This window comes from Glycine soja, chromosome 8 (genome assembly GCF_004193775.1).
Source record: "Glycine soja cultivar W05 chromosome 8, ASM419377v2, whole genome shotgun sequence".
In the NCBI taxonomy this organism is placed as follows: Eukaryota; Viridiplantae; Streptophyta; class Magnoliopsida; order Fabales; family Fabaceae; genus Glycine; species Glycine soja.
In genome coordinates, this window is record NC_041009.1 from 46825366 (window position 1) to 46851214 (window position 25849).

A 25849-nucleotide genomic window follows, 5' to 3' on the forward strand; every position below is an offset into this window, starting at 1 on the left:
AATTAAACCAAATTAAGTTAAACTCATTTTTAATCTGATTGAATCACACTCATACACAAAGAAAGAGGAAGAGTGTATAATAAAAAGCCCAAAATGGACGTCCAATTTCTCACAACAAGCCCTCTCCTCTGCGCGTCGTCGTCTTCATGACCCAAAGCCCACAACAGTTCACCAGAGGTTGCATAGTCCCTTCTTTCTCTCTTTCTCTCTTTTCGAAACATCACCAACGACAACCCCCAACACCAAAACGACCCTTTTTTCTTCAAATTATAGAGAGCGAAACGCAACGAAATAACCCCAATTGCTCCACCCACCCATACTGAGGGAACAAACAAAACGAAACGAACCCAACCCAACCCTTCTTCTTCTTCCATGGCTCTCGCATTCGGTTCCGTACACGTTAGGTTTTAGGGCCAATTCCCTTCGTTGTTGTTCGGGGACCCCCCCCCCCCTTTCCAAAACCCTAGGAGAGAGGAATTTCGACTCGGGACGCGCTTGAATTGTGCCCTAGGTTTGCATTTTCGCGCTCAGGTGCTCTTCTCTCGCCTTAATTGTTGTTTTATTGGCATTCCCTCGAAACCCTAGAATTTTTGAATTGGGGGAATTATGGGGAAATGGGCGCGGTTAGGGTTTTGAATGATGGGGCGAATTGGGAAGTGATGTTTGTGCTGTGCATTGTGTTGGAATGGAATGTGTATGGGTTTGTGTCTGTTAATGGGGTGCTGCATTGTTGTGTTACTAAAATGTGAGTTTTTGTTTTTGACACTTACCGGCAAGGGAATTAGAATGCTTATGTTTAAGGGGGGAGCTAGTAATTTGAAGTGTAAATGTGTGGTTGGTGATGTCAGTTCAAATTTTTTAAGGGAATCATTGGCGGCAACCTTTTCATGCGATGTAATATGGTTGTTGAATATACGTGTTCAAAATTTTGAGTATTAACTACCATAATTTTTTAGTTTGTTACAATTAGTTTAGTTGGTATCCTTCTAAATTGACGCGCGTGTCGGGTGTGTGTGCTGTTAACGTGTTAAGAACGCTACATATTAATTACCATAACTTTTAGTTTGTTGCTATTAGTTAGTTGGTATCGTGTCGGGTGTGTGTGCTGTTAACGTGTTAAGAACGCTACATATTAATTACCATAACTTTTAGTTTGTTGCTATTAGTTAGTTGGTATCTTTCTAAATTGACGCGCGCGTGGGCTGTTAGTGCGCTGCTTCTGTCTGGTCAAAGATTTCCTTTCCTGTGCAAACATTTTAAGCTTGGGGTTGGGGAGCTTTTGCTTTCAACTTGGACATTATTCTGGCTTTTCCTCTAATCTGTTGAGTCGTATATATGTTATTTGTATCTCTTAAACGATTGATATAATCTGGTGACTTATGTGAGGATGATCGTTAATACCATTATGTTGTAGAAATTTTCTAGCATATATCTCAAAATGTTTTGGGCAATTTGATTATAAGGTGAAGCTTTTCCTCAGTAACTGGTATAGATCAGTGTGTTTTTCTACTTGGGTTACATCTCCTTTTGAAAGTGATATTTACCCGTGGCTTATTTGCAATGATTATCTCTTATCAATTATCGGTTACCCACTCAGTGGAAACAGATATCCTTTGTGCTAAAGAATTGTCTGAATTTCCATTGTAATGGAAATGAAAAAATCTATTATAATGTATGTGAGCAATTAGTTAACAGGACCTGAAACTTTTATCGCATGCTAGCTTTTCATTACAAAGTGATGAAAAGAGTTTACATTCTGGGATGGGTCCCCCTATCATATAATAATAGAAAATTGAAAATTGAAGGATTTTAAATGGTCATGCAGTGCATGATACTTATCCATGAAGTGTTCATCATATCATTTTCTGCTTGCACTTTTGGTTCTTGTTTTTGGTGTATATTATTATTTAATAGTTTAATAATATTCAATAAATAAAACAAGGAAAGTACTGAGTTCCCATGAGAGATTATTTATAAATTGCTTTGAAATATAAACATGATTCCTGATTGATATATATAATTCCATAACATACCTATGTTTCCTTCACCTGTTCCCAATTTCCCATTTTATATTTAATCAGTATGGAACCATTGCAGCTCATGCTTGTAAGTGGGGCATATAGACATCCTGGATTGAGATGGTTTAGTGTTTTAGGAAACTGTATACAATCTCAAACCATCCAAATTATTTTACAATCAAGATTGATCTTAAACTCAGTTGGAAAAAAAACTTGAGCCGTCTAAACTTTAAACACTTACTGCATGACATGCAGTATCTGAAATTTAGGAGATCCAAATTCTAGACATCATGATTTAACAGTCTTGCTTAGAGTAGAGCCCCATTTTTAATTTGGGGAATTTTTTTGATGTGGAGAATTAAATCTTGCTGGAAATTAGTTCACCTATATCAACTTACTATTTTGGAGTACGTTTCTCACACATACACAAAGTTACTGTCTGTTTGTAAAGTATTGTTTAATTGTTAACTTTTCTAATGTTTGGTCAGTGAGGAACTTTTTAGTCCTCAGTGGTTTGCTTTGTACTTGGATTTACATCCTAATTTGCCCTCTTTTCTTTACAAAATTTGCAGATTCTTTGATAGATGGAAAGTGAGACTCTTAGTTATTAAGAGTGGGATGCATGGATGTAACTCAGGATCTGCTCTCCTTGTAAATGCTGAGGTTGATTCCATGGGGGGTGTTGTTGATGGTGGAGTTGGTATTGGTTTGAAAACCTCTCCGCGCCGAGCAGCAATTGAGAAGGCCCAGGCAGAGCTCAGGTGAAGGGAAAACTGTTTGTGTACTTGCATTATTTGTTTGATTGTGTTTTTTGAGTGCCAATGTAATCTTATGCTTGAAGAATAACTCATGCATGTTGATACAGACTGGAGTATGATGCGCGCGAAGAAAGAAGAAGGGAACTACAATTTCTTGAAAAAGTATGACAGCTTTGTTCTTCTGCATTCTTACTTTAAACAATTTTTCCATGTAAATGATGACCAGCTCGGTGGTGCTTTGTAATTGCAGGGAGGGAATCCTTTGGACTTTAAGTTAGGGAATGGTGCTTCAGTTAGTGTTCAGTCTACTTCACTCACTGATCAGCACCAGGAGCAGTTTGTGACCAGGTTGACTATTATTTTCTTGTCTTTTTCTTTTGTTTTGTCTCCAGTACGTGTTACTTGTTTATGAATATATACTGTGTATTAATTCGTTTAATGATGCCCTATCAATTTTTTCTCTTTTCCTCTCTTCTAATATGATTCAGTGAAGCAAAAGGTAGTTTTGTATTGACTGCCTCCCCTCATGGTGACTCTGTCGACAGTAGTGCTAGACCAGGGGTCCCTTCTCTTAGTGAACCAAATACCGCTGACAACCTCTTGCTTTTTGATGGTGATAATGAGTTGCTTGAAGGCGAAAAGAGGTCTCTACATTCAAATAAAAGGAATAATATTGCTCCTTCAGAACAATCTTCTCGAATTGGTGGGAATCAAAATGCAAAGGAGACTGAAGATTCTGCTATTTTCAGGCCATATGCGCGAAGGAATAGGTCCAAACCAAATCATGGTCCTCGTGGGGGTTCAAGGGATTTGAAGGGAATAATATCTGATACAAACAAACAAAAGGACCACAATGTTCTTTCTGTTTCTAAGCCAAAGCCTACAAGTTCAAACGGTGAGGTTCTTTCTAAAGATCCAACGTCCAATAATCCACTGGGTAATGAGTTGGTTGGTGTCCGAGCTTGTCAAACAGCTAGTGGCAGTGCTAGTGTTCCTGAAGACAAATTGGATATTGTCATGAATAAAAACTTCAAAGAAGATCAACGAATTGTACCTTCTCAAGATGATATTGTACAAAATTCAGTTGTCTTGGCTTCTAGGGAAGCTAAAGCAGTTGGAGAAAGGGACCTGGGAACTTCAGGTGATCTTGAGCCTTCACCTTGTGCAGTTACTAAACAACCTGGAAATGAATCTTGTTCTGGTCAGCCAAATGGATTTGGAAACATAAAATTAGACAGGGTAGGTGTACCAAATGGAGACCAAAATTGCAGTGCTGCATTAGGCATGAAGAATTATTCGGAGTTCTCCTGTGCACAGACTAGTTTAGCTAGAGATGTAAATAATAATAATAATAATATGTGTAGTAATACGAAGAATATTGATGCAAATGGAAATACTGTGGAACAAACATCAGAATTTGATCAGAAGCTCAATTTAACTGGCTGTGGAGTTGTAAAAGAAAGTAGTAATACCAATGCTGGTGAAAGTGGGGTTACTTCAAACAATCAACATGCTACTGGTTACGAAAACCATTTTGGTAGTGGTAATATGGTCAAAAGTGAGGAAGACATCCATATTAATAGTTCTGGCATGCTAAACAAGGTGAAAGATTCTCCCAATATTAAAGGACTGCACAACAACGGAAGTTCCATATCAAATGCTGATAAAGAGAAAAGTGTTGGCCTGATGGATCATCCTAATTGTATCATGGAAGACAGTTGTGAAAGACTTCAAGTTCCTATGGATGTATCATTTTCAACAACTCAAACTGCTCCGGTTGAAAAGGTTACTACTACTACTGCCTCTGACTGTCAACCATGTTCTACACACAACTTGAAGTTACCAGACAAGGCTCTTGAAGATTCTATTTTGGAAGAGGCTAAAATTATAGAGGTTTTAAATTTTTGTTTCCATTTCTATTGATTGTTCTTATTTTGTGGGTTTGTCTTTAAACTATAAACTTCTGACATCATATGTTGACACAGGTCAAGCGGAAGAGGATTGCAGAGTTATCTGTTCGCACATTGCCCTCACAGATCCATAGAAAGTCTCACTGGGGTTTTGTCCTTGAGGAAATGACATGGTTGGCGAATGATTTTGCACAGGTATTATTTTTTAGACCTACTTTTGATTCTCTGCTCTATCATCATTTGGACTTGAAGACTAACCCTTGTTAAATTTAATTGATATTTATTTATTTATTTTCAATACATCTTTTTTGTCCCACCAAAATGTGTTTGTAGGAGCGTCTTTGGAAGATAACTGCTGCTGCACAATTATCTCATCAGGCATCTTTTACTTCTCGGTTAAGATTTGAAAAACAAAGCGAACATCTTGGGGTGAAAATTTTGTCTCACAACATGGCAAAGGCTGTCATGCAGTTTTGGAATTCAATTGAGCTCCTTCTAGACAATGATGTTCCTGGGCGTAATTGCATTGATGGTTCAGTTGAATCTGGGAACATTGATTCAGATGAAGCTTCTGGGAACAGGAGGAGCAATTCGAAGATGGTGCTGGTTATATACTCTGTCCTTTTATTATCCCATTCTTAAAAAAGTGATCTTTCTTTGTTTGCCACCACATTGGCTGGTGTTGTGATAGGACTTTACTTTTATACAAATGCAAATTCGTTTACTCTAAAAGGAATATTCTCTCAACAGCAACAAAATAAATTCATTTAGTTTGCGTTTAGAAATGTACTATGAGATTATGTAAACTTGAAAGCCATCCTAGATATTATGCTTTGTGGAATCCTGAACCTAGTGCGTTGCTTGTGTTCTGGTTTGTTGTTGATTTGTTTTATGTATCAGCTATTGGGTTATGGGTGGACTTTATTGTGCTTGATTTAACTAGGTATTCCTATTATTTGTTACTGATGCTTGAATGTTGGTGGTTTTGGTCAGGCAACAAGCAAATACCTGGATGGACAAAATCCCAGAAAACAGGTGGTATTTAAGGTGCACAGTTATGCTTTGAGATTTTTAAAGGATAGTAGATCTCTGGGAATTTCCAGTCAAGCAGAAGCACCAACAACTCCCGATAAAATATCTGACTCAGGCATTGTTGACATGTCATGGGATGATCATCTTACAGAAGTATGGATCAAGTTACCTTATCCTTATTTGATTAGCTTATAAATTTTGTACGGTAGTGATTCTTGTTTATTTTCTCCGTTAGTCAAATCAAAATCTTGTTTTAAAGTCCATTGTATGTGACTGTGTGGCTATTTCAATATGATTTAATAGATGATTGTGGTTTACTTTTGCTGTTTGTTTGTTTGTTATAATAAGCAATTTTCATTGGACCAGGCTGCCCTTTTACATGCTGTATATCACCTGTGCGTTGCACTGTGAAATTAAATTAAATATAGCTAATAATATAAAATATATTAAATTATATTATATACTTTCAAATTTAGTAGAGATGATTTTATTATAAAATAACCTAATGAAATATAAGATTTCATTATATATTAAATTATATTATATACTTTTAAATTTGTAAAGAGAAAATAATGTATCTACAAATTGATATAAACTGCTTAGACTAAATATAAGAGTATTAAATATTAACAATTATAACACCACTAATAATTTTTTTTATAGTTATTGATTACTTTGGTTTACTTTTGCTATTAGTTTATGATTAGCAAATTTTTTTAGCTCAAATATCAGTTTTACATGTTGCATCTTACTTTCCAGGAAAACCTTTTCTATACAGTTCCTCCTACTGCAATGGAAGCATACAGAAAGTCTATTGAATCTCATTTTCTACAGTATGAGGTAAATTTATGCTTGTAAATGCTCTAATTTTACTAGCTTACTTTCCTGGATGGTTTAATGCTTCATGACTAGCGCTGAACTTTTATTGGTTTGAAGATACTTTGCTGTGACTTGTGATCCTTGTTCTTTTATCTCTTATGTCTTATACTTTTGATGACACTATTTCGGTTTCCGCCTCAGAAAACTGGTAGTAGCATTCAAGAGGAAGTTGAAACATCTATGTATGATGCTGCAGCAGGTACTATCGATTCCAACGAAACCCATACGTACAGCTTCTAGGCAGAGAGTTGTATTGGGAACATGTAGATTATTTGATTTATACGTGTATTGTTGATCAGTCTGGAATCAATCACAATATTTTTTTTCCTTTCAAAATTTATATGTAGAGTTTGGGCATGAAGAGGTTGCATATGACGAGGATGAAGGAGAAAATAGTACTTATTATTTGCCTGGTGTCTATGAGGGTAGCAGATCATCAAAATCATTTCAGAAAAAACACAAAAACAGGATAAAGTCTTACACTCATAAGTCCAGTGAAATTGGAATTGATTTGCCTTATGGGCGTTATTCAACTGGAGCTCAGCCATCCGTGCTATTTGGAAGAAGGCCCGCTAGTTTAAATGTTGGATCAATTCCAACGAAACGCATGCGTACAGCTTCTAGGCAGAGAGTTGTCAGTCCTTTTGCTGTGATCTCTGGGACAGTACAGGCTCATGCTAAGACAGATGCTTCTAGTGGAGACACCAATTCCTTTCAGGATGACCAGAGTACTTTAAATGTTGGATCACAGATCCAGAAAAGTTTGGAGGTGGAGTCAGTTGGAGATTTTGAAAAGCAAGTAGCTTATGACTGTGGAGAAACATCAGTTAAAACAAAGAAAAAGAAGCCCAAGAATCTGGTAATCAAAATCTGTATTTATGTAACTATGTCTGCAGACTTTTGAGACTTGTGGATCTTTTTTATAATAATTTGTATTTCTGTTGTAGTTTCTAAAACAATTTTGCGTGCAGGGTTCTTCATATGATCAAGGATGGCAATTGGATTCTGTTGTCCTGAGTGAACAGGTTATTCTTTTATATAAAATTTCCTTACCATGATATTCATCTTTCCACTTGTTCATGATGAAACTAAACTCAAGTTCTGATTGTTTAATTTTGTCTAAATATGCTGTATTTGGAAATATGGTATCACATTAATGTGAAGTTTTATCATTGCATCCGTTATATTTGGTGTAGCAGTTGCTCCATTATATGCTATTCCACTAAAGTGATTTGGCCACACTTTTTAGAAGGTTATCTTTTTTTTTTTTTTTGGTCAGCAAAGATAATATATATATATATATATATATATGAATGAAAACCAAGTACCAGAGGTACTGTGATTACAATAAAAACCAGTGGGATGGTTCCCAAGACAGACTACACAGCAGTCTCGGAGGCAACCAAAACTGGAAACATATATTTTTGTTTCCAGTTTAGAAGGTTATCTTATTCCTTGTATGGCATATTTTTGTCCTTTTTGTGTAAGCAGATATATTTTTATAATTTACTGTACTTGGTCGGAACATATAAGAACAAAACCAAAGACCTAATTCTATTAGGTGAAGTTGGCTACACGGGTCACATGACACCTTTAGGCTCAGCTAGAGACCAAATCCTTTATAGATATTTTTTACTATGAGATTTCTCTTAATAAGTTTCTCTAATCAGTCTAATGTCCTTGGTTTGCTTTCCCCTTTTCTCACAGGGCCCAACCACCTTAATCATTTTTCTGTTGTGTTTTCCTCAATCAGGGCTCCTCCAATATCTCTTGTATTTGTTTTGGCGTGCTGCATTCTTACTTTTTCTTTTTCCACCTTTTCTTTTATTTTAAAACCCAATATTCACTACCAAGAGTATAGCCAAACATATAGTAGTACGGTAAAACTTTCCTTTGAACTTGATAGGTACTTTGCGATCACAAGTAACACCGATGTCTTTCTCATTTTAACCTTTCTGATTGTGTCTTACGTGTGACATCCTCATTAATTTCTCTGTCTTCGTAATTTGATCCCAGATAAAACAATGGATCTTTTGGTATGACATTTTCTCAGAATTTTACTTCCAAGTCATTTTCCTCGTATCTTACTAAAATTGCAATGCATTATGCATAAACTTTGTTCTACTCCTACATAAACCAAAACTCTTTGTTTTCAATTTGGTTGGAATATACACACACACACACACTTTGTTTTCAAAGATGTCTCATCAGCTCGGAAGTTGATTATGGATAAGTTGATTGGGTTTTTCTTTTGGTGCAAAACACTTAGCCTTTTTGAGGGGGATTTCTTAAGGCTATGTTTGGGTTGGGGGTGGGGTTTGGAAAGGGAAATGAGGGAATGTTTTAAGGGACTGTTTGTTTTGAGAAAATATTTTCTATTTTCATTTTTAATTACAAAAATGTCACTCTGTTTTTGACTAAGTTTCCTGTTTTTGGAAGTTTGTATAGGAAATAGTGAAACCAGAAGACAATGAAAAGTTATTTTCACAATTTTCTATATAAATTTTTGAAAATAGAATACAAACTAAAATCAAGATGATTTTTTTTTTTTTTTTTGTAATCAAAAGTGAAAACATAAAAATGAATACTGAAGGTGCTTTTTTCAAATCAAATGGCTCCAAGTAAACCACTCCCTTGTTTGGGGGTGGGAGTTGAAAATGATGGAAGGAAAATGGGGATTATCTTGTAACCCTTCAAATTCATTCACTCTCAACTCCTGTTCCACCAAAGATTCCTCTTCAAATACTCTTTGCTCTGTCTGTAAAGGGACTTGGTAGCTTTGCTCCATTGATGTTTTTCTGCTGCTTTACTTTGCATTTTCTTTTGCTAAGGGAGATCAATTATCCTTCATATTCCTCATCTCCTTGTACTTTTCTTTCCATCATGATGAATTTTGTTACCCCTCTGAAATCTGATATGAAGAGGAATGGAAAGAAGGAAATTAATATAGAACTGAAAATGCAGCACTAAATGCGGAAAGAATTGATAAGCATTCTAATTCATTGTCTCCTTCCTGTTTGTAATTTAAAATGGAAATTAATACTAGCCAATTTCAAAGTTTAGTGTCTGTGTGTGTGTGTGTGTATAATTTTGAGGACAACCTCATTAGTATTTGATAGATGTAAATCTTGGTTGAAAACTGAAAGCTTCCTTGTTCTCTAATATAATATGGGGATGACAGAGCAATTGCCAACAATTCTGAATTGTGATTTCATTGAGGTAAACTGAAATTGGGGGTAATGATACCTATGCTGTTTTAGATTTAGTCTGTTTGGATTGGTGGAAGAGGTTGGGAAGGAATATAATGTTATTATGTTTCATTATTTGGATTGATAAAATGAGGATTAAATATAATGGAAACTAGTGAAACCTATCCCAATTTGGGGGGATGAGAGGAGCTAAAGGTCTAACTTTGTATAAATTATGAAGTTATGGTTCTATTCTTACCCTCTGATTATCAATGAATGAATTGTTTCAGCAACACATTTCTTCTATGCTTTTTACTGCTACGTTTTTTACACTTCTCACCTTGCCTGCACCATGCTGTAGTTGTCTTTTCTCTATTATTTCAATCACACAAATCAGGTAATTAAAATAAAAAATGAATATTAGACTATTAGTCTATGACTCCATGACCCTTTAGTTCTTTATATTTTGATATTTTGTTAAAATTATTTTCCTTTTCAATATAAATAAAATATTGGTATTTTTAAAGTAAAGGTAATATGGGAATAAAAAAAGTTATCACTTATTTCATCCGATCACTTTCCAAACAGTTGATCAAGAACTTTCTTCCATTCCATTATAAAATATCTAAACAATGAAATAGAACTTTTATTCTATTATGTTTTGTTTCACTCCAATTTGTTCCATTTCATTTCCTTCCACCAATTCAAATAAAACCTTAGAGACTCTTTCTACTGTAAAAACTAGTTGAATGTTGCTTAGTTGTGGGATAAAGTGTGTGTTTGGTTTGTAGTTGGCACAACTTTCAAGGCACCTCAATGGAAAAGCTTGTGTGTTGTTGCTTTGGGTCAAACCTCAGTTTGAGCATTTGAAACATGAAAACCAACACACCTATAGAAGTCAATAATGTTTAGATGGGATATGGAGTTTTGAACTTATAATGTTTTATGTTGTTTTGAAGTAGACATTGGAGAACTTTACTTTTATGCTTTTCCTTTTCTTAGTTGTTCACAATATTTTCTTCAGCGCTTATCCTATGGTGTTTTTATGTATTTAACAGAGGGATCATGCCAAGAAGAGATTGGATAGTCATCACTTTGAACCTAATGGAAGTAGCGGTAAACTGCCCTGTTATCTGATAATATATTTAGAAAACTTTTCTGTAGTCAGTATTATATTTTTTTCATGCTTGATGTTTTTAACTGTCGTGTTTTGAAGGTTTGTATGGCCAGCATAGTGTGAAGAAGCTGAAGACAACAAAACAATCCCTTGATAATTTTGACAATGTTGCTCCAATAGCTAATTCTATTCCCTCCCCTGCTGCTTCGCAAATGAGTAACATGTCCAGTCCAAGTAAATTTATTAGAATCATTAGTGGTGGACGAGATAGGGGGAGGAAAGCCAAAGCACTTAAGGTAATTTTGCTGGGAACTTAGATGGTTGTGTGGTAGCAAAGTGTCTGTTGTCACCGTGCTGATCTATTTATTTGCATTTTTGGTTTAATAATTTTTGTAGGTTTCTGTGGGACAGCCTGGTTCTGGAAGTCCTTGGTCACTATTTGAAGACCAGGTTGTTTGTTGTTCGATAGTTATCTCAACTTAACTCTTGTCATGTTTTGGAGTAAATATTTGAACTTAGTGACTTACAGAAAGTTGTTATCTATTATCCAATGTTGCAGGCTCTTGTTGTCCTGGTGCATGATATGGGTCCAAACTGGGAGCTTGTTAGTGATGCTATCAACAGTACTATACAATTCAAGGTAATGATATGCAGATATAATTACACATATAGGAAAGGTGCTATAGTTGCTGGACAGAAGGACATCTTCAATGATAGTTGTCACAATTAGGGGTGTAATTGAGTCGAGCCGAGCTCTTAAAGCTTAGGCTTGTAAAATAAATTGATTGTTCAAGCTTGGCTCATTTACTTAAACGAGCCTAACTAATTGAAAGCTTGGGCTTGGCTTGTTAAAAAAAAGAAGCTTGAGCTTGACTTGTTTAACTCATTTATAACTTATGATTTTTGCTTTTACAATTTGTTAAATTATTTTTTAACTTTATCGATTAAGCATTTGATAATTATTTTAATACCAGATAATTATTTACTACTTAAAAAATGTGCTTAACATGTGATATGTGGAATTAAATTTTTTTAGACTATTAAAATAGTTCATAGCTTATTGACCTTTACAAAAAAGAAACTTCAAAATCAATTTAACATTCTCAACAAAGTTCAAATTACATATTTTCATAATCAATATATAAATAACAAAGACCAATAAAATCTTCATCAATTTTTTTATCAACAAAATCATTTAGACCTCAATGAAACATAAACAACAACACCTTTCATGTTTTCTAATTTCAACTAAAAAATGATAAATAGTAAGAAAATATTTTTTATAAATTATTAGAATATATAAAATTGTTTATATATATAAACGATCTATTCACGAGCTCTTAATGTCTAGCTTTGAAAGCTTGGGCTCGGATCATATAAATAATCAAGCCTAATCTTAAGCTTGGGTTTGTTTATTTAATTAAACAAACAAGCTTGAACTAGTAATTAATGAGTTGAGCTTGAATAGTTCATGAATAGCTCAGTACATTTACACCCCTAGTGACATTCCTTCACCTAAAAATCTTCATTTTAATTTTTTTTCTTTTTATTGACATTCACCAATTGCACCTGCACCATACTAGGAAAGCTGATAAAGTTTCAATGTCTGTCAAATAATGCTGGGTAAGAGTAATGTTGCTGAGAAATGTTTATGGGCCCCGCCATAGCGGTATGGTGTGGCATTTTGGAGCCTCCATCATTTGCCATCTGCCATATTGCATTTTATGGTGTCCTCCACCATTTCAGTTATGGCACTCACTTCATGTGGTGTCCGTGTTGTGTGCAGTGGCTATAGCAGAAATTGCAAGAGATTTGTTAAAGAAAAAGAGAAGGGTTTAGGTCGTATGACCTGACCTGTATGACATGGCCCATAGGCCCACAACGTTTAAAAACCCTTGGAAAAAAGAAAAGTTGAGTTTGGACCATGATCTGATCAGACCCAAATCCCAAAATGTTTGAAAAACCCTTATAAAAGTATTGTATTCTCGAGATATAAAATTGTGACCAATTACTAAACTAAACACTGCACCCCAGCAATACTGAGGTACTCTTCCAGTGACCCTGCAACAACCATCACTGGCAGCTGTGATCATCTCTGGTGGCGATGACCGTCTCCAACAAACTTGTCTCCTTTATTTCACTCTTTTTTTATCTGTTTTTTCTTTGCTTCTCTTGTTTTACTGTTCTATTATGTGTTTTAATTATAAAGTTTTGTATTTTTGTTCATTATAAATATTATTTTGGTTTTATATTTTTAATTCTTCTTTAATTGTGTTTAAAAAACTATTATTATTTGTATCCTTTTTTAAATTCTGATATATTTAATTGTTTTCTAATTCTGTTATTTAATTGTTAGTTTATAACTATCCTTTTTAATCACCATTATGTCTTTGATGAATGTTATGATATTTTCTTGAAATTTAGTATATGATTCTTCTGTTTTTTTTTTTTTGAAATTTATTTATGCTTTTTTTTAGTTTTTGTCTATATTTTTTTTTTGTCCACCATTCCTTCTGCCATAGGTCCACCATATGTATATGGCAGATTTTTGGCTTACAGCCATAAGCTGCCATCCACTATTGATAACCTTGGTGTTTTTAAGAATTATGTTAATGACTTTATGTGATGAGATTTTGAGACTTTGATAATTGTTATGACATTGTTTTTTTTTTAGATTTATGATATTTACTTGAATTTTAGTTTATTATTATACTGTTTTTTCTGAGATTTGTGATTTGGAAAATTGGCCTTCCGATTCTTGATTTGTATCCCGATTCAATTACCATGCTTCTGCCGTAGGCCATCATGCCATCTGCCGTATGTGTATTGCGGATTTGTGGATTTTTAGCTCACCGCCATAGGCTGTTATTTGCTATTGATAAACCTTGATTGGGAAACTGAGCAGTTGTAGAAGGGGAAATCCTTGGAAGGAGTATTCTCCCTTTTCTGTTTTCCACTCAGTCAATCATGACTGAACTGTTCTTTCTTTTCTCCTTTATTTCTCAGCTATCTTTCTCATGGATCTGTAATTGAAGGAATACAATTTTGCAATATTTCCAGTGTATCTTTCGGAAACCAAAAGAGTGCAAGGAGCGTCACAAAATTTTAATGGATAGAACTTCTGGGGATGGTGCAGATAGCGCGGAAGACTCAGGGTCTTCTCAGTCTTATCCGTCTACACTACCTGGAATTCCAAAGGCATGAATACTTCTATTATTTGGTTTAATTACTCATTTGGTCCCTATAGTTACAAAAACTTTCCCTTTTTGTCCCTACACATTTTTTAATCCTTTTTATTCCCTACACATATCCTTTTAATCCCTTTAAGTCCTGTTTGGACTAACAGGGATTAAAAATGGTATGTGTAGGGACTAAATGGGGATGCTTTGAAGCATTGGGACTAAAAGGGAAAGTTTTTGTAACTATAGAGAGACCAAATGATTAATTAAACCTTATTATTTCTTAATTTTTATTATGCGTTCACACATACATATTAGTAGATCCTCATTGTTTGATTGGTTTTACATTTTTGTATCTTTAGCAGGGTAGTGCCCGACAGTTGTTTCAACGTTTGCAAGGACCAATGGAGGAGGATACTCTGAAGTCTCATTTTGATAAAATTATCAAGATTGGGCAGAAGCAACGTTACCACAGGAATCAGGTTTTAATCAAAATCTTATATTAGGTGGATTCTAATATACAATTGCAGTGACATTTAAAAATGGTATTTATTATATGTCAATCACTTTTATGACTAGTTAAATATGATTTAGTTAATTCAAATATCCGACAAACTTAATTGATATACAGTTGAAACTTGAATTTAGTGATGCTTGTAGTTGTATGAATGCCATTTTAAGATTAGATCTGCTTGTATTACAATGGCCTGATTGTATTACATTGTGCGTGAGAGAGTGTATTGGGAAAAACCCAAGTCCCGCATCGGCTAGAGATAAGACCAAGATAAAATATATAAGTGGGGGGCAACCCTCAGTCAATGACTTTTAGTTAGGCCCATAACCCATATTCTAAGACTAAAGAACAGAACAAAGAAGAGAGAACTCTCCTCCAAGGGTTTCCCCTTCACACGATTGCGATGGTGTCGCGTTGCATAAGCCGCAAAAAAGGCAATCGTGGCTGCTTCGCTCCTCTCGGCTGTCATGCGTGTTGTGGATCTTGCGAAGGGGAGAAGTTTCTCCGTCCACAATCGTGGAGGCAGTTTCAGATTAGGGTTATGAAGGAGATGTCTGGTTTGGGCTTGCGGTTCAAATGGAAATTGGTCTCACTGCTTTGTTAAACTGAGTAGGTTGGGCTCACGTGCCTTTTTAAAACATAATATAAGGATTCGGATTTGCTTTTGTTTTATTCATACTACTACTAAAACTCAAGTGCCTTAACTTGGGCTCAAGTTCCTTTTGAGTTTTTATTTCTATTGCATTAAATCCTTCCTTCCTCCCAAAACTTCTCTACGTTAACCCTTCCTCCCAAAACTAAGAATCGTCAAGCTTTCTCCAATCCAGTCTCCAGTCCTCCCAGAACATTTCTTCACTCCTCAATAGCTTGTGCAGCCTGTGCTTCAACTCTGAAACCTTGCAAGAATATAAAAGATTGTATTTCTTGATTGATGGGAAAAGAACAGAACAAAGTCCTCCAAAGGTTTCCCCCTCACAAAGGATTTTTCCTTTCACAGCAAACTAATGTTCAATTTACGAATGGTAACTGGCAGATCTGAATGAATTTCCTTACCTTAAGTCTTCCTATTTTTTTGTCACTAACTAACTCTAAAACTAATATTCTAATTATCCTTAATTAACTCCCCCTTCCTGCGGTCCTAATGGTAACCTTTTTAGAATTGGACTTTTCTGTATCTATTGGTTTATTTCCTGGTTGATTTCTAGAGTGCAGTTACCTCTGAAGAAGTCGGACATTTAATCATAATTTTTGTCATTTTTTTAATTCTGATTTTAATGTGATTATGTAGCAAACAGCATAACTTTTTTATATCCTGTTGGCACTTTTCCTGCTGATTTTGTATGGTAATATCTTACCGATATGGGACATACACTGCTGGTTGGTGTAATTATTTTTGAAGAATATTATTGATGTGTATCTATGAGCAGGGTGGTAGCTGTAAGAATTTTAAAACCTTTTAATAACAGCTGATTTGAAATTCTTTTGTTTAAATGCAGAATGATAACCAACCATTAGTACCTGTCCATAATTCACACGGGATTGCTCTTTCCCAAATCTGCCCGAACAACTTGAATGGAAATGTTTTGACGTAAGTTCTATTTGATTTGATTTGATTTTTTTGTTGGGTGGTGGTGGTGGTTAGCATTGAAGTTTTAAAGTTATGAATACTATTGTATTATTGTCTATGCCACAACTAGGGTTACCTTGAATTTTTCACATTCTGGTTTTACATTATTGTTTTCTTTGGCACAATCACAAGTATCTTAACCATTTTTGAGTTCTGGTGAAGGCCACTTGATCTTTGTGATACAAATCAAACAAGCCCAGATGTCCTGTCTCTTGGGTATCAAGGCTCTCTTGCTGGTGGTTTACCAATGTCAAATCATAGTTCTGTTTCATCTGTGCATCCTTCAGCTGGGCTAAATTCATCACTTCCATCATCTTCTGGTATTGGTCTTAGCAATAACTTAACATCATCTGGTCCATTGGCAGCCCCTGCCAGGTTAGCACATTTTATAACTGGAGATTCTTGCTAGCAATTATTAAATACACATAATTAGTTATTCAATGCTAGGGACTGCATGTGTTTTCAGGGATAGTAGATATGGAGTTTCACGAACTCCACCTTTATCAGTTGACGAACAGAAGAGAATACAACAATATAATCAGATGATATCTAGCAGAAACATGTCGCAATCTACCATGTCTGTTCCTGGATCTCTTTCAGGAAGTGATCTTGGTGGTGTGCGAATGTTGCCTAGTGGAAATGGTATGGGCATGTTGGGTGGGATTAACAGAAGCATTAGACCAGGGTTTCAGGGAGTGCCATCATCATCTATGCTTAGTTCTGGAGGCATGCCTTCTTCTAGTATGGTGGGGATTCCAAGCCCTGTAAATATGCATGCTGGAGTTGGTGCTGGACAAGGAAACTCAATGCTGAGACCTCGGGAGACTGTACATATGATGAGGGTGAGAAGTGCTCTGGTTCTCTCTTTGAATTTAATTGGTTCTATTGGTGATAATTAACATGTTGGGGTTGGAATTTCTGCTTTTGGCTATGAAACTTAATATCCATCCAATTTAGCATCCCAGTTATTACAATGTTTCCAATAGTTTCTCAACTTGGTTGGGCAATAAGTTCATAGCAAGTCAGTTCTATTTTGATTGATCTTGCCTTTGTGCATCAATTAACATTTATGGTGATCCTATTTATTTTAACCAATGATTTTTCTTCCCATTTTCTTTAGCCTGGCCATAACCAAGAACACCAAAGACAAATGATGGTTCCCGAACTTCCGATGCAGGTCACACAAGGGAACAGCCAAGGCATTCCTGCTTTTAGTGGGATGAATTCTTCCTTTAATAATCAGACAGCACCACCTGTTCAGTCATACCCAGGACATGCCCAGCAGCCACATCAACTATCTCAACAACAGTCCCATCTCAGCAATCCCCATTCTCTTCAAGGTCCAAATCATGCTACTAATTCACAACAGGCCTATGCAATTCGATTGGCAAAGGAACGGCACCTGCAGCACCAACAGCAGCGATATCTGCAGCACCAACAACAGCAACAGCTTGCTGCATCGAGTTCTTTGAGTCCACATGCTCAGCCACAGTCCCAGCTTTCTGTATCATCACCTCTACAAAATAGTTCACAAGCACAACCTCAAAATTCATTGCAGCAAGTATCTCTTTCCCCTGTAACACCAACATCCCCATTGACTCCCATGTCTTCTCAGCACCAACAGCAGAAACATCACCTACCACATGGTTTCAGCAGGAATCCTGGTGCTAGTGTGTTGCCTAATCAGACAGCAAAACAACGGCAGCGACAGCCACAGCAGCGACAGTATCCACAGCCTGGTAGGCAGCATCCTAATCAGCCACAGCATGCACAGTCTCAACAGCAGGCAAAACTTCTGAAAGGACTAGGACGAGGAAACATGTTGATCCATCAAAACAACTCTGTGGATCCATCTCATCTAAATGGATTATCTGTATCTCCAGGAAGCCAAACTGTTGAGAAAGTGGACCAAATCATGCCCGTGATGCAAGGTCAAAATTTATATCCTGGATCTGGTAATCCAAATCAACCATCCAAGCCATTGGTTGCTGCGCATTCTTCAAATCATTCCCAGTTGCAGCAAAAGCTACATTCTGGACCAGCAAACACTACATTGAAACAACCTCAGCCAGTGGTATCTCCTTCTGATAATAGCATTCAAGGACATGTTTTGTCTGTTACTGCAGGCCATATGGCATCACCTCCACAGCCAGCTGTTGCTTCTAATCATCATCAACAGCCGCTACAATCTCAGCCACCATATAAGCAAAGTAATCAGACTCAATCAAATGTTCAGAGAATGCTGCAACAAAACTGTCAGGTGCAGTCTGAGTCATCAAGCATGTCTCAATCTGATTCGCCTAAAGTTGATCAACATCCTGCAAACCGTGCTTCACAAGTCAGTACAAACACTGCAATGTCTCCTGTTTGTATGGATGCAGCTAGTGTAACTGTTGTTCCTCCCAGTGCATCTTCTCAGTGGAAAACGTCAGAATCACCATTTGATTCCAATGTGCCCAATCCAGTTACTCAAGCGAGCTCTCTGGGGAGCACACCTGTTGGAAATTCTGCTGGAAATGAGCTACCAACTATTACTCAAGAGCTGGGCCCACAACAGTTATCAACTAGCTTACCTTCTCATGCACATAATTCTGGGGGGCAGTGGCAGCAGCAGCAGTCACCGACTCTTCAAAAACAAACTTCATCTCAACCCATCCAATCCCAACAATCATGTCAGCCTTCAGAACATCAGCAGCAGCAACAGGAGCAGGAGCAACATTCTCCCACAGATTTAGCTGTGCAACATCAATCACAGCAACAAGTGCAACATATGCAACCAGGGCAGAGCAGTTTGCTTATCCATCCACCCAATTCTAAAGTGGAATGATGACTTGTAATGGATGAAGCAGCTGAGTGTGCTTGGTTCTGTCAGGGTTGGAATCTGTATGCCCTGTTGTCACCATTGTACAGGTATTTTTATGTTCTATGGCCTTGTTTCAAAAGTTTAGTCATTATTGAAGTACATATTTTATTAAATTTTTTTCATTGAGGGGTGGGGTAAAATTGTGAGCTTTTCACTAGTGGTATATGAAACATTTTGTACTTTGAAATTTCTTGATCGGTGTTGATTTTTGTGAAAAGCTTTTTCCTCAATGGTAATCTCAGTAGTATATATTAACTTGGTCGACAGTGGCATTGCGATAGAAACCTGGTATTTTATTAAAACAAATAGGGAAAATTTCCTGTGAATACCTGTTAAATAAATAGGGGATGGGTTCAGATTCGGGTATTTAGTCCCCTGTCCCCCGCCCGCATATGCCGTGTTATACATATACATATATTTATGATCATTAGTTTAATTGTTTAGTTAAAATTTTTATATAATAATATTATTATAAATATTATATATAAATATTAAAATTTAATTATGTAATTATGTTCATACTTTATTTTTATAATTATTCAAAATATAAATGGATTATTTTTAATAGTTAAATAAATAATTTTTAATAATAATAACAATAATTAAATAAAAAATTTAAAATTATACATTTAACTTAAATTACAATTTAATTCTTAAATATTTTTTAAGTTCTTTATTTTTTATTAAATTATATATATTTAATTTATATATAAAATTTTAAATGACAATTAAGGAAAAATTATAAACTATATTCATTTTGGCACTTTAAATTCAAATGTTAGAGAAATAGTATTTGTTACTAATAATTTTCTTATATTTTCAGTACGGAGTTTTCTTATATTTTTAACGTAAACAAAATATTATAATTGTATCATATTTTAAAAGATGCCATGGTGCATATTGTAAACAGATAGCATAAGTGATTAAAAATTTATTTTCTTTTATTCTTATATAAATAAGAACCGCAACACAAATCGCATTCTCAGCTAGTAAAAAGGCATGTAGATGTAGTTGGTTGATAATGTAGGGAAAAATTTTATATACAGTATATATGGAAATGCATATAATTAATAATGAAAACAAAATATATATTTGATTCTAGTGTAATAATATAATAGTTGAATGGAAAAAAAAAATACATACAAAAATGTTACTTTAGACAATAACAAAATGTTGATTAATTGATTGTTCAATAATAATTTTATCTTTACTGTAAGGTAATAACAAGTATCAATTGTAAAAATCATTACCGAATACAATATATGAAGTATATTGCTCAAACACAGTTTAATAATAATAACTTTGGAACCAACTCAAAGAAATGGTTAAATTCAAACCACATCGCTCTGCAGTGATTTCATAAACAAAACAAAATATACAATTAAGGAAAAATTATAAAGTATATTCAATTCGACACACTAAAATTCATAGAAAGTGGGTTATAGGCCTAACTCAACACTACAAAACCAGCTTGTAAGATGAGGGTTGTCTCCTTATATACTTTAATTTGACCATATCTCTAGTCGGCATGGGACTAACCACTAAGAGAAGTGCTAGCAACACACTCTTTTGAGCACACACTCTCTTATTTGTTAATTTGTTTTGGAAATTACAAAAGATAGTGGGCCCTACATATTATTTAATGACTCATAATTTTTCATATTTTATTAAATTTCAACCATGATAGGGTGTGTGTTGGGAGGAGTGTGCTGCTAATTAAACCACTAAAGCACTACCCTCAAGGTTTCACTTCAGGCAACCCCAAAGAGGCCGCAACTAAGGTGGGCTAAGGGGTGTCCACAATTAAGAAGATGACTTTTCCAATACTCCACATCACTCCCAGGACTTTCAGCCTGGAGTGTGCCAAATGCAGGTGACCCAACGATGGATTTAGAATAGACTCTAGTACCATTTTAGAAAGTGGGTTATAGGCCTAACTCAATCATACAAAATCGGCTTATAAGGTGAAGTTTGTCCCACACTTATATATTTTAGTTTGGTTTTATCTTTAGTCCATGTTGGACTAAATCACCACCCAAAGAGGCCACAAGTAAGGTAGGCTAAGGGGTGTCCACAATTAGGAGGGCTTTTCCAACAAAAATGAAATGCAGCAAAATTAGTACTATTTACAAACATAAATGTTAGAGAAATATTTTGTTAAAAATAATTTTCTATATTTTCTTATCTTTATATTTTAATATAATATACACTTAATAAAAATATTAATTAATGCAAGATCAGTTAAAATATTTATGAGTAATTATTAAATAAGAATATTTCTATCAGTTCAGTGAAAATACTTTCTTAATTTTGTAAAGTAATTAATATTTGCAATAATTATATATGGTCAGAAGTCGAAACAATTAATATTTGATTAAATATTAACCATGCTGTTTTGATTCCGTTTCAATAGAGCTTTTTTTGAGTACCCAAAAAAAGCTCCTTAGTTGTGTACTGTAGCTTTGGCGGGAAAATTTTAACCACATAATGACATGTGGCAGGGGGAGAGAGAGAGAGAGAGAGGAGGGGAAAACTTCTAATATATAGTAATAGATAGATAATAGATATCATTGCTAGCATCTTTTTCTGCCCTGGCCCGACCTCTCTGGCCAATGTCCAATCACAGGTTTCTGTTCTTGCATTAGAGCTCACTCTGTTAGCATTTCAGAGCTCACAAATGTCTGCTTTTTTTTTTTTTTTTCTCCTTTTTGGGGTCCTTTTCTTCCTTAATATTCAACAGTTCACATTTTCGTAATTTTTATCTAATGTGTTTTCTGTTTTTTTACCCTGATAATTTGACCATCATCTTTCATATTTTGACTTCATTCTACATTCTTATTGCTCCTTGATTGATGGTGATTCTGAGTGTAAACTGTGACTTATTTATCATGAATTTATTTAATTTTGGGTATATTATTTTTGAGTATTTGTATTTTGTATGTGCAGTATAAATTATTTAGTTTGTATTATAATATGACCAGTCCCTTTGTTGTACCATTATCCGAGATTAATAACTATGATGCTGGTTATTTATGTAAATAACCATGGTATTTTTTAGATGTAAATATTTCTTTTGATATTGCAATGGTAAAACTAAAGTAATGTTGATACTGAATTAGAGCTGTATCGTAGGGGTATAAATCTGTTACAAGGCTGCAATCCAAGAAAATAAAAAAAAAACAGAACTAGAGAGCCCCTTTTCCGAGGAAGAACCAGCTTGTTCATTCAGCCTATTCAATACCAATTTTTTGATACCCCCATTATATAATCCTTCTATATCCTCCCTCTCCCTCCTTTCTGGCCTTTGATTTTTCTTTTCTGTGTATTTATCTATTTTTTCATGGCAGAATGAAAAAAATACTTAAACTTTGTTATGGTTTTTGTGCAGACGAAGCTGGTCATACATGAGGGCTTTGTAATATGGAGATAGATATCCATTGTTTTGTGTAGGTCCTGTCAAAAGATTAGGAAAAATTGTATTGGTAGGCATTATTGCTTACTTCATTCGTTTCATAGGTCTTGTATATTACCACTGTTTTTAGACTATTTTCTTTGGTAAGAGACGAATATAGAGGCATGTGTACAGGATCGTCTCTTCTTTCCTTGTAATTTTCCTTTGTTTTCTTTTTTTTTTTGTCTCGTTCTCTCTGCCCTTGTGCAGAGGAACACTTTATTTTTTGTTCTACTAGATTAGTGAATGTATTATTAGTCTGTTAGATAATTGGGATAGGAGTAATTTTTATGAGCAAAAGCCAATTCAAAGTTTTGTGAATACAAAATTTCTGGTGTATGCATCTGCCATTGGTGTCTGCAAATATTTTTAAATCAGTGATGGAGAAAACAACCACGTTCACTTGTTCCATATCACCTTATCTTATTCCTTGTGTATCAAGAAACAATTTTTTTTAGTGCAAAAGCAGGTAACTAGTTGGAACCATTGGGAGGGATGGAGATGTGAAATTATTCTTGGTAAGGTTTATTTGTTTAATCCTTTCACAGAAGGAGCCAGTAACCTTTTCGACTTTATTTTTTTAGTCTCAGCGGAGCTGATGCTTTGTACTCCTATATTGTTGGGGGGTTGGAGTTCTGCCTGATGAAATGCTTATATTTTTGTAGTAGCAGATGATATGGTACAGTGCATTTTTATTTGTGACGGATTTGTATGTTATATTTAGGTATTACATCTGCATCTGCAAGAGGAAAATAATGGTGTAGCTGAGGGGAGGGCTTGTTTAGAAAATTTGAGCCTTAAAAAGTTTAATATAAAACTTGTCATTTTTTATTATATTTTTTTAACATTGACTATAAATTATTGATAGTTTTTTTTTTGGTTATTTCTAATACTTATTCAATCTAAATTTTTATTATTGTTAATTTGAAAAAGTATAGTTAATTTCAAAAAATGAGTAATTCTAATTTTAAGTCACTTTTAGTAATAATACAGTTGTGAGTATTTGTAATGTTTTAAAAGCAATGCATGTATTTGAGTTTTTGATGAAATTTAATAGTTTTATTGATGTATGAATTTCATGTTTGTATACGCAATGAAGGGTTAAGATGAAAAGTGAGTTATTCATTAGAATCATTTGATTATAAGAAAATGAAGGGTGAAGATAAAAACCATCTTTTTAAAAGTAACTCTTGATATTACTTGATCTCATTATTCATAATTATTTTAAAAAATTTCATTTAAGAAAATATCTAATTAATTAATCATATAATTTTTTTACACTAATAATATTTAAAAATTAAACTTCAACTTTAATTCTAACTTTTTTGTCTAGTGTGATTAATCAGCTTGATCCTAAAATTAATGTTTTTGTCATTTCTGTGTTACATTTCTTTTCAACCTTTTTAGTAAAAAAATTTGATTTAATTTCTGTCTGCACAATTTTTCTTCATTTTAATTTTATAGTCTGTTGATATCAGAAAATTATTTATAATAAGAGATCAATAGGTATTCTATATGGGCGTAAAAGTTTTTACTTGAAATAATTTTTCATTCACCTAAAAAAAAGAAATCATTCTTAATGAGTAATGAGTAGCCCCATTTCTGAAAAAATCACAAGTCCATGCTTATATACCCCATTTCCTTGTTTTTACTGTCAAGGAAATTAAGCTATCTATTTGTCCACATGGTTCTGATATTAAGGAAAATAAGGTGATAACTGTTTAGTAGTACTAAAGATTAATAACAACAATAATGTGATATGTCCTATAAGACCTTCAGAATTTTTACTAATTGTTTCTCTTCTTTGTTGTCCCCATTCATATTGATGGACAGAGGCTTGAATTTCTAGGTGATTCAGTGTTGGGCTTTCTCATTACACAACATTTTATGAGAGCTACCCTCATATTGATCCTGGCTTGTTAACTGATTTATGATCTGAAGCTGTTAGCAATGAAAACTTTGCTCAATGCTGTATAAAAAGGAATCTTCAACCTCATCTTCAATATTGTTCCAGAATTCTTCAAAGTCGAGTAACAAAGTTCATGAGTTCAATGGCGGAAAGTAAGAACTCCCCCAAATTAATAGTAAAAGCTCCAAAGGTTAATTTCTGAATTACATCGCTACTTATATTGACATAAACACAAGTAAATAGGAAATTTATAGATGTATGTTAGAAACATCCGCTTATGGTATATTGGTAACAATCCATAGAACAACTTACACTTCTACCAGCTAAATGCTATACTGTGGTACTTTTAGCTGATTGTAAAATTCATATCATCGATGCATTTTTTTTGCTCAGGCTCTTGGGGACATGGTGGAAAGCATTGCAGGGGTCATGCTCGTTGATACCGAGCTTGATATTGAGAATGTGTGGAGAATCTTTGAACCATTGTTGTCTCCAATTGTGGCCCCTGTTAATCTTGAACTTCCCTCCCTCTGTAAACTGAATAAATTGTGTGATTGTCTTGTCTGCTTTATAAAAGAGACATCCACAAAAGAGGGGGAAATTCATCATGTTGAACTTCAATTGCAGCTGGAAGATTTTTTTTTTTTGGTAGGAAGAGGGACTGAAAAAAGCAAAAAAAAGAGCAAAAAGAGAAGAGAAGCCACACATTGTTTGTTAGAAGAACTTGAGGTTTGTTAATAACTTTTAAACAATGACTATTATATTTATTAGAAATATAAAGAACAAGATGTCTCTGATACCTTCTACTCCAACATACATATAAATGAAAAAAAATATATAAAATGTGGAATCTAATTAAATCAATTTTATTCAATAAAATCGTAAGTAAGTCCACGTGGGTAAAATGTTCACATTCGCTTCACTGTTATCAAATAAAATTTCTTAGAAATATTCATGACTTAAAACAAGGCTGTTCAAGTTTATCAAATAAAGTAAAATGACATGTTTGAAATATTATGCAATTAAAACAAAAACTCATGCTCCAATGTTAGATCCTATCAAAATATTGTGTCTCGGAGTCCTCCATCACAAGGTTAAAGTAATTCACCTAGTCATTTGCTCTCACAAACACAAGGTTTGAAATCATTACATGATTCAAACACAAACAACACATGAGGAGTAAATTATCATATTTCTAAACAGGTAGAGATAAACGAAGACACACATATATAGTAAAAGTATCACAAGCTCAACTTAACATAATTCACATCATTTTACCAATCATTGTGTAGCATCACTTGTCCCAAGGATTTAATCACAAAATCACATTCTACACCTTCAGATTAATCACATGTTCATAACAAAACATCTCAAGTACAACACAACATCTCTCACACACAATTC

General features: G+C 34.5%; 1 protein-coding gene across 6 annotated transcripts; it reads left to right on the forward strand.

The window, feature by feature from the left end:
• On the forward strand, positions 1-22947 carry LOC114423742 (chromatin modification-related protein EAF1 B-like). 6 transcript variants are annotated; one of them, XM_028390611.1, is made up of 23 exons: positions 1-531; positions 2591-2779; positions 2884-2938; positions 3027-3124; positions 3265-4669; positions 4762-4881; positions 5020-5292; positions 5680-5871; positions 6478-6558; positions 6739-6796; positions 6945-7456; positions 7569-7622; positions 10844-10901; positions 11002-11198; positions 11299-11352; positions 11462-11542; positions 13963-14100; positions 14444-14563; positions 16092-16183; positions 16385-16597; positions 16689-17064; positions 17400-19132; positions 22474-22947. In XM_028390611.1, the coding sequence occupies exons 2-22, from the start codon at positions 2637-2639 to the stop codon at positions 19047-19049; spliced, it is 5970 nt and encodes a 1989-aa protein (XP_028246412.1). In that variant the 5' UTR covers positions 1-531; positions 2591-2636; the 3' UTR covers positions 19050-19132; positions 22474-22947. The 6 variants fall into 6 exon arrangements, with proteins under 6 accessions (XP_028246412.1, XP_028246413.1, XP_028246411.1 ...); XM_028390612.1 differs by having other exon boundaries at positions 2-531; positions 14447-14563; XM_028390610.1 differs by having other exon boundaries at positions 2-531; positions 3322-4669; positions 17343-19132.
• The last annotated feature ends 2902 nt before the right edge of the window (positions 22948-25849 follow it).

Bases quoted from the DNA above. Each gene is read 5' to 3' on its own strand.
- LOC114423742 (XM_028390607.1), top strand. From the start codon at position 2,637: ATGCATGGATGTAACTCAGGATCTGCTCTCCTTGTAAATGCTGAGGTT. The intron at 4,670-4,761 runs GTTTTAAATTTT...ATGTTGACACAG, and splicing joins AAGAGGCTAAAATTATAGAG to GTCAAGCGGAAGAGGATTGC. The intron at 11,199-11,298 runs GTAATTTTGCTG...TAATTTTTGTAG, and splicing joins GGAAAGCCAAAGCACTTAAG to GTTTCTGTGGGACAGCCTGG.